Source organism: Hyperolius riggenbachi, chromosome 11 (assembly GCF_040937935.1).
Source record: "Hyperolius riggenbachi isolate aHypRig1 chromosome 11, aHypRig1.pri, whole genome shotgun sequence".
Classification (NCBI taxonomy): Eukaryota; Metazoa; Chordata; class Amphibia; order Anura; family Hyperoliidae; genus Hyperolius; species Hyperolius riggenbachi.
The window spans coordinates 34440628-34459489 of NC_090656.1; the positions used below are offsets into that span (position 1 = coordinate 34440628).

General features: G+C 46.8%; 1 protein-coding gene across 6 annotated transcripts in view; it reads right to left on the reverse strand.

Annotated features, from left to right (window-relative positions):
- CDH13 (cadherin 13) overlaps positions 1-18862 on the reverse strand; it is a 1882652-nt gene that overhangs the window by 36544 nt on the left and 1827246 nt on the right. For all 6 annotated transcript variants that reach the window (XM_068261396.1, XM_068261398.1, XM_068261397.1 and 3 more), the window contains 2 exons: positions 10863-11090; positions 496-714 (listed from right to left, as the gene is read on the reverse strand). In XM_068261396.1, coding sequence (XP_068117497.1) covers positions 496-714; positions 10863-11090 — 447 coding nt within the window. The remainder of the gene's footprint in view (positions 1-495; positions 715-10862; positions 11091-18862) is intronic.

An 18862-nucleotide genomic window follows, 5' to 3' on the forward strand; every position in this document is an offset into this window, starting at 1 on the left:
GAAAGGATAGAGCGAGAGGTGAGTGGCATAGCCGTGTTTTGCTGCAGGAAAGGATAGAGCGAGAGGTGAGAGGCATAGCCGTGTTTAGTGCAGGAAAGGATAGAGTGAGAGGTGAGAGGCATAGCCGTGTTTAGCGGCAGGAAAGGATAGAGCGAGAGGTGAGAGGCATAGCCGTGTTTAGCGGCAGGAAAGGATAGAGCGAGAGGTGAGAGGCATAGCCGTGTTTAGCGGCAGGAAAGGATAGAGCGAGAGGTGAGAGGCATAGCCGTGTTTAGCGGCAGGAAAGGATAGAGCGAGAGGTGAGAGGCATAGCGGTGTTTAGTGCAGGAAAGGAAGAATAGAGGTGAGAGGCATAGTCATGTTTAGCAGCAGAAAAGGATAGAGTGAGAGGTGAGTGGCATAGCTATGTTTAGCAGCAGGGAAGGATAAAGTGAGCTATGTTTAACGGCAGGGAAGGATAGAGTAAGAGGTAGTCGGGGTAGTCTTGGTACTTACAGAAGAGGCTGTAGAGTGTAAACATGAGGACTAAGGCCAGGCTGATGTGAGGAGCATCCGCGGAGCTGCAGTCCATTTTGCCTTTTTTGCACGAGCACACTTGGACCGTTATATCTGTGCTGTAGGACAGCGGCGGCTTCCCCGAGTCTGTCACGATCACCGGTACAATGTAATTGTTTTTCTTCAGACTGTGGAGCGGACTGACTTGTGCGTGGGTACCTGAAAGAATTCACAGGCTCTCCGTTAATTAAAAACAAGACAGCTATGCGTGTTCACACTCTGTCGCCTGCCTGCACAATACGCTGGGCCTGTCTGAGGCGCTATGCGTCTATCGCTACTGGCCTAAACAATGTCATCAAAGCACCGACTTTCTATAAAAGTTTCTAAAAACTTCCAATTAGTTTGAAAGCTAAACTACAGGCATACATTTATTTTTTCATACCTTTAACCACTTAAGTATCAGCGTCCTCTGCCCCCTTAAGGACCAGAGACTGCTGGTACAGAAACGGTGGAAATTCGACGAATCACCGCACATACCAGCCGCAACCGCCGCACGTCGGGAACCTGGGCCACACACTCTGCCGTCTCTATGATGGTAGAGTTCCTGTGAGCCGGTCAGGAGCCGCTTTCATCCGGCAACCAGATAGCCATCTTGATTTCAACTATCAAGGTCCTTAAGTACTTAATTACTGCAGAGACAGTAGAGTCCCAGATAACCAGGAACTTGCGCAACCATAGTGTTGTTGATTGAATGCAGCATAAAGGTCCGTACACACGTCGGACTGGAGGCAAAGACGGGTCCGTCGTTGCCTCCCGCTGGGTGGGCGTTCCAACGACAGTCCGGCGTGTGTACGCACTGTCGGCAGACTGATACGGCTGCTTCTGAGCGATCCGCCCGGCGGATCGCTCAGAAACAGCCGTATCAGTCCGCCGACAGTGCGTACACACGCCGAACTGTCGTTGGAATGCCCACCCAGCGGGAGGCAACGACGGACCCGTCGTTGCCTCCAGTCCGACTTGTGTACGGACCTTAACATTTCAGTATCGAACAAGTGGATAGGGTCAGGGGGAGTTCATTACTTGCCCTTCATGTGACTCTGATATCTCCTCCGCTTTGGTAGGAGGAAGCATATCCAAGCTCTGGGTGCCAGTTCTCTTCACTTCTCAAAGCTGCCAGCTGTTCTGTTGCATCCTCTGTAAGCTCCTAATGTGTTTCACCTGACATGCATTGTCACATGACGCATCGGAAGTCATACAGGGCTAGGGGATGTGGCAGTATGCACGAGGTAAAGGACTCTGCAGGGGGTAAAGTGGCACACTGATTCCCTGGCTGCTTGAGCATTCAAGCAACAAGGATTACACCTATCCTACATCAGACAATCCTTGCCTGTGCCAGGTAACAGTGACTCCTGTATTTAGCATCCTTCCAAAGAAGACCACCCAATGGACAAAACAGTAACAAATGACATAAACCATCAGGAGTCCCCGCCTACATCAGCCATTGGAAATCCCTGCCCACAGTACCAACTGATAGTAAAAGACATCTGGCTATTAAGTTCTACCAGAAGGAAAAAAAAACTGAACCCTCGCGTACCCTGGTCGAACCAGAGAAAGGCAAAAAAACTTTACAGGCTTGGACCAATTCGCATTACGAGGGGAAGAAATTCCTCGCTGACTCCATATGTTAGTCAGAAAATTATAGTCATGGATGACCTTTAATGCAAGGAAGGAATCCAAACCCTCTTTAAATATAGATTTTTCCATAATTTGCTTGTGGTAAGATTCTGCCGAATTTAACCATTTTTTAAATAGATGGCAAAAACGTTTTTCCTCCATATGCTGATGACCCCTTTGTCCTTCGTACAAGTCTATGGACAAAAAGTTCATTTGCCAAGCTGTTATATTGCCCTCTTATGTATTTATACATGTTAATCTGGTCACCTATCTTTTTTCCAGCTAAATAAGCCCAGTTTGTCCAACTTTTTGGGGGGTAATTGAGAGGTTTCCTCTCTCTGATTAATTTAGTTGCCTGACTTTGTACCTCTCCTAGAAGCACAATTGGGGGAAAGAGGTGCCCTGGTTGGATAAAAGCGTCTAAAAACAGCTTAAAAACGACAAAGGATAGGAGGTAGCTTACCTCAATGACGAAATCACAGGCAGCCTGTGCTAAATAAAAAATCTTTTGTATATATTACAGAGATTTCATCATTGAGGTAAGCTACCTCATATCCTTTGTCGTTTTTAAGCTGTTTTTATCCAACCAGGGCGCCTCTTTCCCCCAATTGTGCATAGTATACCCCCATACTTTTTTCGTCCGAGGGGAGGTGACAGACCACCGGTGGCCCACACCCAGGTGGACATCTGTCCGCGTTTTTTTCCGTAAAAGAGCGACCGCCATCCAGGTCCTTATCAGGACCACCCCAAGTGGAGTTGGGTTAATTGTCTCCGCCTGCTTCCTGTGGTTGGTTGTCCCATGCAACCTTCCTTTGTGAGTAGTTTTTCTATTTACTTTTTTCATCATCTGATGCACTAAACATATTGCACTACTGGGCTCCCGTTCTTTTGTCTCCTGTGTTTTTCCTACAGGGTGCTGAGACACCCCGACCACAGTTTCTTTTACCTCTCCTAGAAGGTCAACATCCTTTCCATAGTGAGGTGCCCAAAAACGGTTTCCCATATTCCAGATGTGGCCTCACAAGTGTTTTATACAGAGGGAGTAGTATACTAGCATCTCAAGATTTTAATCCCTGTTTGATGCATCCTGAAACTGTATTTACTTTAGCTACCGCTGCTTGGCATTGTATATGGTTACCTGTCATCAATCACCACTCTTAAAGTCATTCTCTGAATCGGATATTCCCAGCTGTATGCCATTTATTATACGGAATATGGTGATCTACCACTGTTATGCCCAATAGCTTGATTTATCAACATTAAATTGAATCTCCCCTATGCCTGCCCATATGTCCATGTTGTCACAATCTTGTTATAATATTTCACTATCCTGCTTAGTGTTGATAATTCTGCATAATTTTGTATCATCTGTGAAGATGGCAATATTACTCTGTATGTCATCTACAAGATCATTAGTACATATTGTACATTAAAAAGGATTGGACCTAGTACTGAACTTTGTGGAACCCCACTGCAAACAGTTTCCCATTTTGAATATGACCTATTTACCACCACATTTTGGCATACATGTCATTAAGGCGCTGCGAAATCTGGGCGCAGGGTAAAGACGAAAAATGGTTCTGCTCCTGCAAAAGTCCCGGTGGTGTTAACTACTTTAGCATTTCTACTACTTCCAAAAGGCTACTGTTGCGGTGCTGCGCGCCCGCATGCTGCCGTGCCACCGCCTGTTAGCCAGAGATTAATGAATGGTAACATAGTTCTTTGAGGAAAGCCGCGATCTTTCTGAAGAAAAAAAAAAGTTTCCCGTCCTCCCTATACTTCCTGGAAGCGAGCGCTTGCTTCCAGGACTAAAAAAACCAAAACTTTTTACTTTTTCTTCTGGTGGCCAAATAGTAAACCTACATCTACATACATTTTTTTTTTATGAAATAAACACACATTATTACATGTAAAATTAACTGTTTACCTCCAACACCAAAAACTACCCAAATAAAATTTTTAATGAAAAAAAAAAATTACAATGAAAAAACAACAACAAACATAAGTGGTTACCGAAGGCTCGGTTCACATTGAGCCTAAATAGCTTACGTTCCGCTCCAATGAGCGGAACGCAGCAGCGGAAGTAATGCTTTCCCAATGGGAAAGTTCACATTGCTAAGTTCTGCTCCGTTCCACTCGTCGGAGCAGACGTTCCCGACCTGCACGATCCTTCCGCTCCGCTTCATGGAGCGGAACGCAGCGCAGGAGCGGATGCGTGCTGCAATGTGAACCAAGCCTTAGGGTTTGATCTTTTTTAAAATGCATGTGAAGAGGGTATATTACTAATGTGTTTTAAATTATAAGCTTGTAAATAGTGATGGATGCAAAACTGAAAAAATGCACCTTTTATTTTCAAATAAAATAATGACGCCATACATTGTGATAGGGACATAATTTAAATGATGTAATACCCGGGGCAAATAAAATACATAGGTTTTATATATGGTAGCATGTATTATTTTAAAGCTATATTGGCCGAAAACTGAGAAATAATGATTTTTATCAATTTTTTTATATTCCTGTTTAAAATGCATTTAGAAAAAAATAATTCTTAGCCAAATGTACCACCCAAAGAAAGTCTAATTGGTGGCGTAAAAAAAAACAACCCCAAGATATAGATCAATTCATTGTGATAAGTAGTGATAAAGTTATTGGCAAATGAATGGGAGGTGAAAATTGCTCTGATGCATAAGGTGAAAAACGTCTGAAGGCTGAAGTGGTTAATTACTATTACCACTCCAGACTACCATTGGCACTGGGGAAAGATGTAATTCGGCTTACAGCTATTGCTGGCAGCTGAATTACACTATTTTTTCGTAATTTGGGCTCCGTCTTTTGACCACGCCCAAATTACTGACTGAGCGTATCGCCGTAATTCACATTACAGTCTATAGCAGGGTCCAGATTTTCAGTACCGTTTTTAAATGATCCGCCTCTTTGCCTTCTGTCCTATAGCCAGTTGACTATTAAAATTGGCACACATTGGCTATCATTCATAAAGCATTCCTGCATGCGGTAATGCAGAAAACAGCTGACTTTACCGAGCACTTAGCAAAATGTCAATTCATAAAAGCTGTTACTGCATGAAAAGCTGACATTTCTGAGCAATGCGGTAAATTACCGCCTTGTGCAGTGATTATCTCAACACATGTCACTAAATGTCAAATCATAAAAATTGGGACGGAGACCGCTTGCTTTGAAGAAGGTGATAAGGGTGCGGAAACAGCAAAGTTAATGGAGACAGATCTCCCAGGCAGCAGAGGTGAGAGCAGAACAAAAAAGGATTTCCAGAATACCCCAGGCTGTGTTTTTTAACCTCTTGGGTACCTGTCATCAGAAACACTGCATGTGTAACATTTCTTGAAGTTCTTTTAAGCTGTGGCAATTAAATAGATTGTTTAGAAAGACTAAACAGACAGATTCAGAGCAGATTTAGGGCAAGCAGAGGCAGTTTAAAAAAAAAAATGCACATCTCAAGGGAAGTTGGGGCTGCCTCTTTTATTGTAACGCTGTCTCTGAAGGTGAAAATGTATCAACTCAGGCAGCTCCTCATGTTACGGCCAGTCTAGTTCGGGAAATCACTGCACTTCTATCGCAACTGTAAACATTTTTATGAATTGGCACACAGAAGTCTAAAATACAGAATGCGGTATTTTCTAAACAATATTTTTTACCGAACACACTTTTATGAATGATAGCGATTTTCTCCTAGTCTCTGTATCCTCAGCTTCTGCATAAGGCTATTGTGGGGAATGGTATCAAAGTATTTGCAAATTCTCTGCAGAGCCTCTGCCTGACCTCCAGTAGTCTGCACAGCTTCTACTTGATATCGGGTAGTACATTAAGCCAATTAATGACCACCATGACGTTTCCTCATGACTGGATCTACAGATTACACTATTCTAGGTGAATTGCAGAAATGGTGACTGATCATATAAATGGTGAACACAAAAATCATTTTAGAAATATGGTATTGTAAAGGACACGTCAGACAGTCTCTGAAAAGTCCCAATTTAAGCCACTGTCCTTCTCTAAGACCTGGCGCATGTTTACACATACCACACCCCAGGTCATAGAGTAGGAGGAGGACAGCGTGGCTAGAGTGCCCATACTGTGCAGCCGCCGCTCGCCGGGACAGGTGAGTGATTACTGCTGCAGCTTTACAAGCAAGGACCCCAGGGAGCAGTGTGAGCGAGGGAACAGCATTTGGCAGGGTCAGCGGTGCGGGGCCCATGCAGAAGTCGGGGCAATTGCCCCCTTTTGCCTCTACAGCAGCACGGCCCTGGGAGCGGGCGGGACAAGGGCTAGTGATCGGCCGAGTTGATCCGCCTGGCAGATTAACCGCCAAGGCTCCAAGGGAGGTCGGGGCTGCTGTACACATGCAAAAATCCATGGTCAAGGCGGTCCCAGCAGGTTTTCTACTGCCACCATAGGCACCGTATTGACCTGATGACGCAAGATTTACCCCAGTGAAACGTGTTGTCTGATTGTGCTCAATAAATAGTTTTTGGCCATATCGGTTGTCTACATTGAGGTAAGCCAATGCTGCCAATACTTTTTGGTTATTGTATGTATTTTTATGTGCCTCCTTCTCTTTTCCAAAGCCTCTAGCTGTCAAGTTGATTAACCAGCAGTTGGTTACCTGATCACCAGCCACTGACTTTGATTGACTTAGGTTATATCTTTAGTTGGGTCATTGGAGAAGTGCTCATTAGGAGAATGTTCTGCTCATAGCTATTCGTTTAATGACATTTATGTGGCCCTTTTTATTAGGAGAGTTTTACGGCAGTATACCGCGTAGAAGCTGTGAATGTAAGATGCTGCATTTGGAATTTTATGTGAGTTTTTATATCTGTGGAGACATTACTCTCCCATCCGCATCTCTGTCATCATTTAGCGATACAAAGGGCAATATGAAAGCGACACAACGCACAATGATTCTCGGAGATGCAGCATAGAGGTCCCAGAATACGATCCCCCAAAATATCCCTCCACCTCTCTCCACCGGTGACACTGCCACAAAAAGATGAGAGGAACGGTGTTCGGCACACTTTCCACAGCATTTTTAATTGACGAGAGTTTGCAAGACTTATCTGGAGAGTGGAGGCAGAGCACTGCCGCGCGCTACAAAAAATGCCATCCAAAAATAGACTGCGAGTTAAAGTACAACATTCAACAAAGGGAAGAATCCTCAGGATACCAAAATAATTTCATGTGCTCCTTTGGGTGAATTTAAAGAAAAAAGGTGTATTGTGGGAAGAGCACCGTGTAACTAGACTAGCGCTATTGTAAGAGGTAACCCGGAGAAGATCGCGTTCCGACTCTACATTAACAGCTTCTGTCCTCCCAGACAATAGGCTGCCGAATCCCGCAGGATATTCTCTTCAAGTTGTCATTTCATTTGACCTTATTTCTGGCTCTCCACAGATTCTAACCTCAGGTAACTATAGTCCGAAAAGTCTGAAGTGGAGTGATGCGCAACTCACGTACATAACGCAAGGTGAGCTATTTATCCAACGCTTCTTGTGCTGAGTTCACACATCAGTATTACTGGCCTTCTGTGAATCAGGACCAGGATTACTTTATAAATAATAATTCCAACATTTATATGGTTGAACTTGATGGACGTAGGTCTATTTTCAACCCAAATAACTATGTAACTATGTATATTGCGCTTTTCTTCGGACTCAAAGCACTTGAGAGTTGCAGTTGCTCAGTAGGCAGTAGCAGTGTTAAGGAGTCTTGCCTGAGAACTTCTTACTGAATAGGTGCTGGCTTACTGAATAGGAAAAGCTGAGAGTTGAGCCCAGGTCTGAGGAAGTACCCTTAACCATTGCACTATCCAGCCAATTATTATTATTATAATAATTTAGTATGTATATAGTGCTGGCATCTTCCGCAGCATTGTACAGAGCATATATGCATATATTGTCTTTTCACGTAACCCTCAGAGACCCAGTATTGTAATATTACAACATCACATTTAAACTACCAAAGGCTACAAAAATAAACCCTCCCCCATTTTCTTCTTTTTAAAGGGAAGGTTCAGGGAGGGTGGGTAAAAAATAAAAATCAATTTCCACTTACCTGGGGAACTTCTGCGTCCCACGCCGGCGCGCTGACGTCATCGGACGTCCTCCGGGCTCTACTGCGCATGCGCAGCAGTTCTGCGCCTGCGCAGTAGAGCCCGGAGGACGTCCGATGACGTCAGAGCGCCGGCGTGGGACGCAGAAGTTCCGGGCCTTGGAGCGCAGAGGAGCCCGACCTGGCAGATGGCCTGGCCAGGTCGGGTCGGCCACCGGAGACCACCGGGAGCCTGCGGAGCGGCGGCGAGGGCACCTCCTGCCTGCCACGGGCTGGAGGAAGCCCCAGGTAAGTGGAAATTGATTTTTATTTTTTACCCACCCTCCCTGAACCTTCCCTTTAAACCCTCATGTCAGGCCCGGATTTACATCACAGGAGCCTATAGGCACAGATGTCCTGACAACTTAGACTTCACCCTCCATGAACCAACAAATCCCCGCCAAACCGCACCGCAAGTGTGCTGGCTGTCCCAGCTGTAACCTCTCCCCTACTTCCCCTGCCCGGTGTAGGTAGCTACAGGTGCCCCTTAGTATTAGGTAGCTAGAGGTGCCTTAGTATTAGGTAGCTAGAGGTGCCACAGTCAGTGAAATTCCAAGAGCCGGAGGAGTAATCTCTTATTTATACTCTGCTCAGGACTCTGCATAGGGAAGGAGGGAGAGGGGTACTAGGGGAGGGGAGTGAGCAGCCTTTCCATCATCAGGCGCCTGTAGGCACGTGCCTACAGTGCCCTAAAGAGACTCTGTAATAAAATTTTGAGCCTTATTTCTTCTATCCTATAAGTTCCTATACCTGTTCTAATGTGCTCTGGCATACTGCAGCCTTTTCTAGTTGCACTGTCTCTGTAATATATCTAATCTTCTTTCCTCTGTCGGCTCTGTCGGGCTCAGGCTGGAATGTGTGGAATGTGCAGCACTGCTTGTGATGGGCAGAAGCTTTACACACCCTCTCCAAGCTCTCCTCTCAACCTATCACACTCTGGTTAGCAGCCATGTCTTTTGTTTGTAAACACTGCCTAAAACTGGCAATTACAAGCCAGGATTGCAGCAGGGAGTGGCAGAAACAGCACAGAGGGGCCCAGGAGAACATAATGAATAGAATGGTATGCTTTTTATTGTAAGAATTTTAGAGTACAGATTCTCTTTAAGGTAAATCCAGCCCTGCCTCCTGTACATTACTAATAGCTCCTCTTGTTCAGTTCTGCAACACTATTGGATGGTTGAATGTGTAAATAGGCCTGTTTATCTGGCCATGAAGTCATACAACCCGGGTGCCTATTCTGGTCTCTGGGGGTTAACCCTACGTCAAAGGAGCTCACAATCTAACCCCTACCATAGTCATAGTCAGTAGCGGTACATTGTAGGCAACCACAGATGTTCACCTAAAGCTGAATGATCGCAAATACCTTCTGTTTAACCACCCTGGCGTTCTATTAAGATCGCCAGGGCGGCTGCGGGAGGGTTTTTTTTAAATTAAAAAAAAACTATTTCATGCAGCCAACTGAAAGTTGGCTGCATGAAAGCCCACTAGAGGGCGCTCCGGAGGCGTTCTTCCGATCGCCTCCGGCGCCCAGAATAAACAAGGAAGGCCGCAATGAGCGGCCTTCCTTGTTTTGCTTACATCGTCGCCATAGCGACGAGCGGAGTGACGTCATGGACGTCAGCCGACGTCCTGACGTCAGCCGCCTCCGATCCAGCCCTTAGCGCTGGCCGGAACTTTTTGTTCCGGCTACGCTGGGCTCAGGCGGCTGGGGGGACCCTCTTTCGCCGCTGCTCGCGGCGGATCGGCGATCAGGCAGCACACGCGGCTGGCAAAGTGCCGGCTGCGTGTGCTGCTTTTTATTTCACTAAAATCGGCCCAGCAGGGCCTGAGCGGCAGCCTCCGGCGGTGATGGACGAGCTGAGCTCGTCCATACCGCCCGGCTGGTTAAAGAAGGCAAATTACATTGAGCATTGATTTTTAGTAGGAGGGCTTTTCAGTCTCTTTTAGCAGCCCACACTTAAAGAGAACCTGTACTGAGTTAAATTATTTAAAATAAACACATGAGGTAACTTCAAATGAACATTAAATAGTTACCTCGCCATCAGTCCCTCTCAGAAGCTCACCATTTTCTTCTGACAATAAACCCTTCCAGTTCTGACAACATTTTGTCAGAACTGAAATATATCAGTTGCTGTCAGTTATATATCAGTTGCTGTCAGTTATAGCTGAGTGGACAACTGATATGCCCGGTAAAGTCCATGTTTTGATATGGCTCAAGTGGACGATGTTATAGTTTAACAGTGTGCTGACCAGAAAGCTGTAATGGGGTAATGGCCATTTTCAAATGGAGGATGGAGAATTCCCTTGATCACAGTGGACATACAGGACGCGGGAGAGAAGAACGGGATTGAGGAGTAGACTACACAGGAGGTAAGTATGACCTGTGTATGCTTATTTTGACTTTTAATTATCAGTTCAGGTTTTCTTTAACTAGTGGTTCTGGGTCACCCTGAGCTACTTGGATATTCTGAACAGTGACACGGAAACATTAAAAAGTCCTGCACTCTACACTGATTGGTCGATCTAGAGACTCACTGCAAAGCATCAAATGTAGCTGCAGTAATACTTACTGTTTAATTGGGTGAGTTTCCATGCCGTCACAGCCTGTTTTCCCAACTCAAATCTGAAGGGGTCGGAGTTTGGATGGAGGTCGCGGTCCCATGCTCCCAGGGTGATCAGGTTGGTATCTTTTGAGTCTTCGCACATCTTTGCCGAGATGGGGTGGACGGAGGGTGCATTGTCGTTAACATCTTCCAATGTGATCTGTAACGTCCCTGTGCCGGTCGCTGGAGGAGTGCCTGGAAAATAACATGGCAGATGGAGTTTTAATAATGGAGAATCTTTATTAATAGAACTGGTATTTTCTGATTCAAATGCCCTAAGTACAGATGGACCATCAGGTCCCGGTTCATAATATTATCCAATGAAGTTACACATAGGTATGTCCCTTTTAGCCCTCATAAGATGCTCATTTTGATATGGGCATTTAGGGGTTTTGGGGTCAACCAGCTTCTCAATGTATTTAGAGATACTGAGACAGGTACTTTGTTGGCAATCAGTTTACCGTGTCATCAAGACAGCTCATACATTGGGCAAGGTTATGAAAAGCAGTGCAAGGAATGCTGGGATAAGACTGGAGCAGTTGTTCAGAGCGACCAATCAGGATTCTTTACACGGGTATCGCTCCACTAGGGATGGCCAATGAGAAGCAGCTAACTATGGGATAATAAAGGTTTATTCAGATTTTGCATGCAAATGTATACAAGTTGCAAACGGACGAAGGTGGAATGTGATAGTGGCGGTCCATTTTCAAGTAGCAAACATTTGCATAGTCATGCATCAACTTGCAATTATTTGCATCTCATTGTTCATCCCTACTCTCCACTTCTGTACCATTCTCCTTACACTAATAAGTCTGCCCCAGTGCCCCATAGCTTTTATTTATATGACCTTTCTATCATCTATTGGTCTTATACTTATACTTACATTGTTCCATCAGCATTGCGTGTGCCTGTCATTGGCTGGATGGTTTGTGGTAAGAATTGTTATATGTCTCTGCCCCCCTGCAGTCATAGGAGCTGCTTCCCACTAGTTACACCCCTGAGTGTCATCTTAGGCAGAGAGGAGAAGACCTCACTAACATTTACAACTGCCAGCATAGATTGGAGAGGCGCCACATTAGATCGGGGGTCCAGTGTAGGGATGCTCATTCGGATTCCACGGAAATGCAATTTCCGAAATTCCGATCGGAAATTGCATTTCCGCATCGGAATGCGGAAATCGGTAATGCAAGTACGGTAGGCGGATTTCCGCCGGAAATCGCGGAAATTTCCGCCGACTTTAACATCAATTTTCTCAAACTATAAGGCCTTTTTGAAAACTTTTTTTGCATCTTGTTCACAAGATTCTGTTTAATAAACCCTGAAAACTTGGTGTTTCTAGGACTTACGGGGGCTTTGCTATTAACCACTAAAGTCGGCGGATTTTTACTGTAAAGTAAAATGCAGAAAATCTGCATCTGCCTATTTTCTGCATTTTACATTACAGTAAAACTCCACCGACTTTAGCGGTTAATAGCAAAGCCCCCGTAAGTCCTAGAAACACCAAGTTGTCAGGGCTTATTAAACAGAATCTTGTGAACAAGATGCAAAAAAAAGTTTTCAAAAAGGCCTTATAGTTTTTGAGAAAATCGATGTTAAAGTTGGGCGGAATTTCCACTTTTTCCGGCGGAAATTCCGCATCGGAATGCGGAAATTGGTAGCGGAAAGAGAATTCGGTAATTGGCAATGGCGGAATCGGAAATTGGCATTTCCGACCATCCCTAGTCCAGTGTACTTACAGTGGACATTACTGTGCACAGAGTTTGAATCGATTTCAGCTTGAAATCGATTCACAACCTGTGGAGCTGCTGCCTGCTCGCCACCACCGTGTGCTCCGCCGGCCAGCAGTGATATATTACCTGTCCGCTGGCGCGAGTCCCCGTCCATGCTGACGCTTTCTCCGGCTGGCCTGTCTCCTCCTTACTTCCTGTCTCCTCCTGTGACGAGCGTGTGAAGTACAAACAGTAGAGGGCGCTCTACTGTTTAAACTTTGGCTTGTCACAGGAGGAGATAGGAAGTAATGAGGAAACAGGCCAGCCGGAGAAAGTGTCAGCACGGACGGGGACTCGCGCCAGCGGACAGGTAATGTATTGCTGCCACTACGCTGAGTCGGTTGATCGCTGCTAACAATGCGCTCCTGCCCCGCCCGCAATTGAACAAAATCTTCAACCGGGACAGATCGACGGAATCGCTCAGTCAACCTTTCGCTTTCACAGCAGATTCGATCACAGTCAAATCTGCAGCATATCGGTGGGAAATCGACGCAGTGTATAGGTTAATTTATTTCTGATACACTATATGGTAAAAACAGATGATCATATTTGTGTAAGTTTCAGGGCCGTTTCACACTGGCGCGGTGTGTTTTGTCAATATTGAAGTTCTGCTACCGCACCCTAATGAAAGTCTGTGGGGAAGTTCATACTTCCCACGTTGCGGTACGCTGTACCGAAAGTACCTGAATTAACGCTGGGGCATACCTACGTTACTGCATGGCTCTTGCGGCGGCCCAGAAGTCATGTTAGCCTATGGTGACGCAGGTTTTTTTTAAAACCTTGGCATTGTGCCGTCGCGTGTGCATGCGCTACAATACGCTTTCCTGCACTTCCGCATACCCGAAGCAGGAAGTGACTGCAAGCACGCGTCACTTCCTGCTTGTGCAAATGCCAGACAGGGAACACCGCGCGCTAACGTGGTGTTCCCAGAAGCCCTGTTTTTGGCGGTGCGGCGGACGTGACACATCGCATCCCTAACGCCAATATGTAGTGTGAAACCAGCCTAAAGCCTATGGCTTCTTTACCAGATCAGTCATGTGCTTCTGTGAGAGAGAAAACAAAACAGTAGTAAAAACCATAAAGCGTTCTGATCCCTCATTATACCAGCAGAAGAAAAAGTAGAACAATTTGCCGGACTTTTCAATAAAAGCTTTCGCTTCAACGCTTTTTTTTTTCAGTTCAGACGACAAACGTCTTTGAGAAAGTCAGTCTGAGTTCCAATAAATGAACGGCAGCCCGGGAAGCCATTAAGCTGGTAAGAAAGACAAGTTGATATGACGAGAGATGCTAACAGTGACACGCCATCTATTTTAATCAGCCGAGAAGCGACAACAGACTCCACTTCCTATTGTGTCTCAGACTTCTCTTCCTTCGCCAAACTTCTTTAATGAAAAATAAATTATTTTTCACTTTTGATTGTCCTAATTGAATTTGTAATAGGAATCCAGCGCGCGGCTTGGATCTTGATGTATTATTAAGGAAAAGCAACGAGCACGGAATGGATAAAAAACACAATGGGGGTGTTTGAAATATGATCACAAACGTCGGCCTTTCATACATCTAATTAAATCACTGTCTTTAATTCAGAATCCATTATTTCCAGCCAGACTGATCGTGTCTGAAAAGCGTTGTTATCTTTTTATTTCCTACTCAGATATATTAAAAAAGGGAAAATAAATACACACAAAAAAGGCATTAAACTGAAGAAACTGGCAGTGGCTGCTCTTGACTTGACTGCACTTTGGTGGATGGATATTCTGCTTGTACTGAGTGAAATGTAATATTTGCAGAGGAACTCTTAGCATGGGCGTAGCAATCACCCCTGCGACCCCCGCCATCACAGGGGGGCCCGGAGGCTTTGGGGCCCGCCTCCTCAACCGCAAGTGCAGCCAATTTGCAGAAACCCCTCCCTGCCACCCTCTCCAGCCATGCAGAGTAGTAGGAGTGTCTGTAATATTTTCCTGCTTCCAGACACTGCTTCACAGCAGAACACTCTCTGCTGCTATTCGCAGTCTCCCGATCACGTGACCCGCATTGGGTCCGAGGACCAAGGAGGCCCCATGCTATCTTTTTTGCAGAGGGGCCCTATTAAGTTTAGTTACTTAGCAACAAACCTCAGTGAATTGTGCAGCTACTGACATCTGAGGTGTCTGTGTTGTTGTTTTTTTTCATGATATTATTACTAGTAGTAAGGTGTAGATTTAGGGCACAATTCCCGGTGGTATGGCCCTAAATTATGTTCTACAAGTACTTCTAACCTTGAGGCAGGGGATACACTTGTCGTTGTTTTCTGCGTGCATTTTCTGCACACCATGGGCATGATTCACAAAGCCGTGATAAAACAAATATCACACCTTATCTGAGTAGCATATCCGAGCGCTACGAACTTATGCCTGCTAATTGGCAATGGCACTAGTCCTGCCCTGAGCCCCTGCATGTTCGTAGCGCTCGCTATGCTACTCTGATAAGGTGTATGGTCTCCCTTTATTAGAAACACTATACTAATAATGGGTTGGGTCTCCCTTTATTAAGACCAGTGTACTAATACTGGGTAGAGCCTCCCTTGATTAGGTGCACTATACTAATACTGGGTAGGGCCTCCCTTGATTAGGTGCACTATACTAATACTGGGTAGGGCCTCCCTTTATTAGGTGCACTATAATAATACTGGGTAGGGCCTCCCTTTATTAGGAACACTATACTAATACTGGGTAGAGCCTCTCTTTATTAGAAACACTATACTAATACTGGGTAGGGCCTCTCTTTATTAGAAACACTATACTAATACTGGGTAGTGCTCCGGCTCCACCGCTCCTGCAGCAAGTCCACCACCGCTGCCCCAGCCTGCCGCTGCCTCTGGAGGGCTCCCAGCCACCCACAGAGGCCAATTGGGGGACTGTGCTCCGGCTCCACTGCTCCTGCCTCAGTTTGGCCGCTGCTGCCTGGATGGTCTCCAGAGGCTCCCAGCTATGACGCTGGTATGAATGCAGCACACAGGTACCCAGAGGTCCATCTACCACATCTGGCCCCACAGGACACTGATGCCATCTACTACATCTTGCCCACAGGACACTGATGCCTCCCCACCTGCAGCAATGCAAGTCCACAAGGTATGATCTACTGAGCACATGCTCTGTATCTTTGCCCTTGCCCACACACTAGGAGTGAAGACTGTGTAGGCCCACTTAGGTCTCGAACTCTGCTGCTTCTGTTTGCTTGCAATCTGCTTTATGTGCTACCATCTGCTTGTGTTTTCATACTGTGGACTGTACATGTGTCACTGTACATGTGTGTTTTCATACTGTGGTCCGTACATGTCACTCCCCCCTCCACTAGGCTCTCCCACCATGCCCTCCATCACAGGCGCCACTATGCCACCTCACATGTCACGCAGGGTTTACACCAGGTCTCAGCTTATCCAGTGGGAATGCTGCAGGGGCCCGCAGCCAGAGGACAGGCTCCTACTCAACTCCGTCTGGGGGTACATCCAGCAAATTACTGCCCCTAGGGCACGCACAGTCCAGAGACGATGGGGCTGCAAGGCGGGTGCCCGGGTAAGGCTGAGGAAAAAAGGACTGCGCTCAGCCATTCCCTCGGCCCTCCTGGCAAATGTTCGCTCACTACCCAATAAGCTGGATGAACTCCGACTCATCAGCGACAAGCGGGAGTTCGGCAGAAACACCCCGGTCCTCTGCTTCACAGAGACTTGGCTAGATGAGGGCATTCCGGACAACGCCCTATTGCTCCCGGGCTTCAATCTCATCCGTGCGGACCGTGACCACTCACTCTCTGGGAAAAAGAAGGGCGGCGGGGTCTGCTTTTACATCAATACCTCATGGTGTCCTGACACCTCGCTGTTAACCAGGAAATGCACCCCTGATCTCGAGCTCCTACTAGTCAACTGCAGACCGATCTATTCACCCAGGGAGTTCTCCTCCTACGTTCTAGTGGGCGTATACATCCCACCTGATGCTGATACTAAAAACGCAGAACTGGACCTTAGCGATAGCATCACACAGTGGGAGACAACCCTTCCGGACTCCTTATTCATCGTTATGGGCGATTTCAACAAGGCCAACCTCCGTCGGGAACTGCCACGTTTCCACCAGCATGTTGCCTGCCCCACCAGGAATGCCAGCACCCTAGACCACTGCTACACGGTCCTGGAAGATGCCTATAAGGCCACCTCTTGGGCAGCACTGGGCTCATCTGACCACAACCTCATTCATCTGGTCCCCACCTACAGGAGACAACTGGAATCAACAAAACCAGCCCTAAAGACCGTAAAGGTGTGGTCAAATGAGGCAAAAAACCAACTCCAGGCCTGTTTCGACTGCACGGACTGGGAGGCTCTGGAAACGCCAAACCTGGATGAGTGGGCGGACACTGTCACATCCTACATAAGTTTTTGTGAGGAATCCTGCATTCCCTCAAAGTACTTCAAAATCTACCCAAACAGCAAACCCTGGTTTTCCAGCAAGCTACGACAACTACGGAAGCGCAAAGAAGCTGCGCACAAGTCAGGCTCCCTAGAGGACTTCAGGATAGCAAGGAACTCCCTCAACAAGGAGCTGAGAGCTGCAAAAAGGGAGTACGCAGGAAAGATAAGGGAGAACCTCAGCTCAAGGGACCCACGGGCTGTTTGGAAGGGGCTCAAGACGGTCACAAATTACAAGCCTGCACCTCACAATGTAGCGCCAAACTCAGAGCTAGCTGAGGAACTCAGCAGTTTTTATTGCAGGTTCGAAAACCCAACGGACTCGCAGGGGCCCCCTGCACCCTCTATCCTCCTCCCTGCAAGCACAAGCCTTCCCCCTCCAGCGGTGAGTGAGGATGAGGTGCGGCACCACCTGTCCATGCTAAACACCAGAAAAGCCTCGGGTCCAGATGGTGTGTCTCCAGCCTGTCTGAAAGCCTGCGCACAGCAGCTGACCCCCATCCTCACTTCCATATACTCCAAGTCCCTAAGGGAAGGCAAGGTTCCTTCATGCTTCAAAAAGTCCACCATTATCCCTGTTCCAAAAAAGCAGGGGGCTCGAGACCTAAACAACTTCAGACCAGTGGCCCTCACTTCTGTTGTCATGAAAACTTTCGAGAAAGCGGTCCTAGCCCTTCTTAAGCACTCCACTCTGCACCGCCTGGACCCACTCCAATTTGCGTATAGAGCAAATAGGTCCACGGATGACGCTATCAACATCTGTTTGGAGTTCATTACAGACCACCTGGACAGACCGGACTCCTATGCCAGAGTGCTCCTCTTGGACTTCAGCTCGGCATTCAACACCATATGCCCACGGATACTGCATGATAACCTAGTGGAGCTCGGTGTCCACCCCACCCTCCGCTGCTGGATCACGGATTTCCTTACGAATAGGTCCCAAACTGTGAAACTTGGAAACATAGCATCCAGCCCAAGAACAACCAACACGGGAGCCCCACAGGGATGTGTCCTGTCACCTTTTCTTTTTTCACTATACACCAACAACTGCACATCCAAAGAGAACTCCGTCAAAGTCATCAAATTCGCAGATGATACCACAATTGTTGGCCTTGTTAGGAAGAGCGATGAACGGGCCTACCTCCAGGAGGTGGAAAGAATCAGCCACTGGTGCAAGGAAAACAAGCTAGTGCTCAATAATACCAAAACTGTGGAAATGGTTATTGACTTCAGAAGGCGGAGCACCACCACCCCCCGCCCGATCCATATTAATGGGTCCGAAGTCAGCAGAGTCTCCAGTGTCAGTCTCCTGGGCACGACCATCACGGACGATCTGAGCTGGAAAGCCAACACCATCTCAACCCAAAAGAAGGCCCAGCAGAGACTCTTCTTCCTGCGGCAACTAAAAAAGTTCGGTATGGCCCACGAACTCCTAAAGTCCTTCTACTCTGCCACGATCGAGTCTGTCCTCTGCTCCTCTATCCTCGTCTGGTACACTGGGGCAACAACCAGCGACAGATACAAAATCCAGAGGGTCATCAGAACTGCAGAGAAAATAATCGGGAAGCCCCTTCCCCCACTGGATCTCATCCATGAGGCCTGGATGTGCTCCAGAGCAACAAGGATTGCAAATGATCTGTCGCACCCAGGCCATCGCTTCTTCCAACGGCTCCCGTTGGGGCGCAGATTCCGGGCCATCCCCACCAAGACATCAAGGCACAGGGACACTTTTTTCCCCACAGCAGTGAGACTCTTGAACT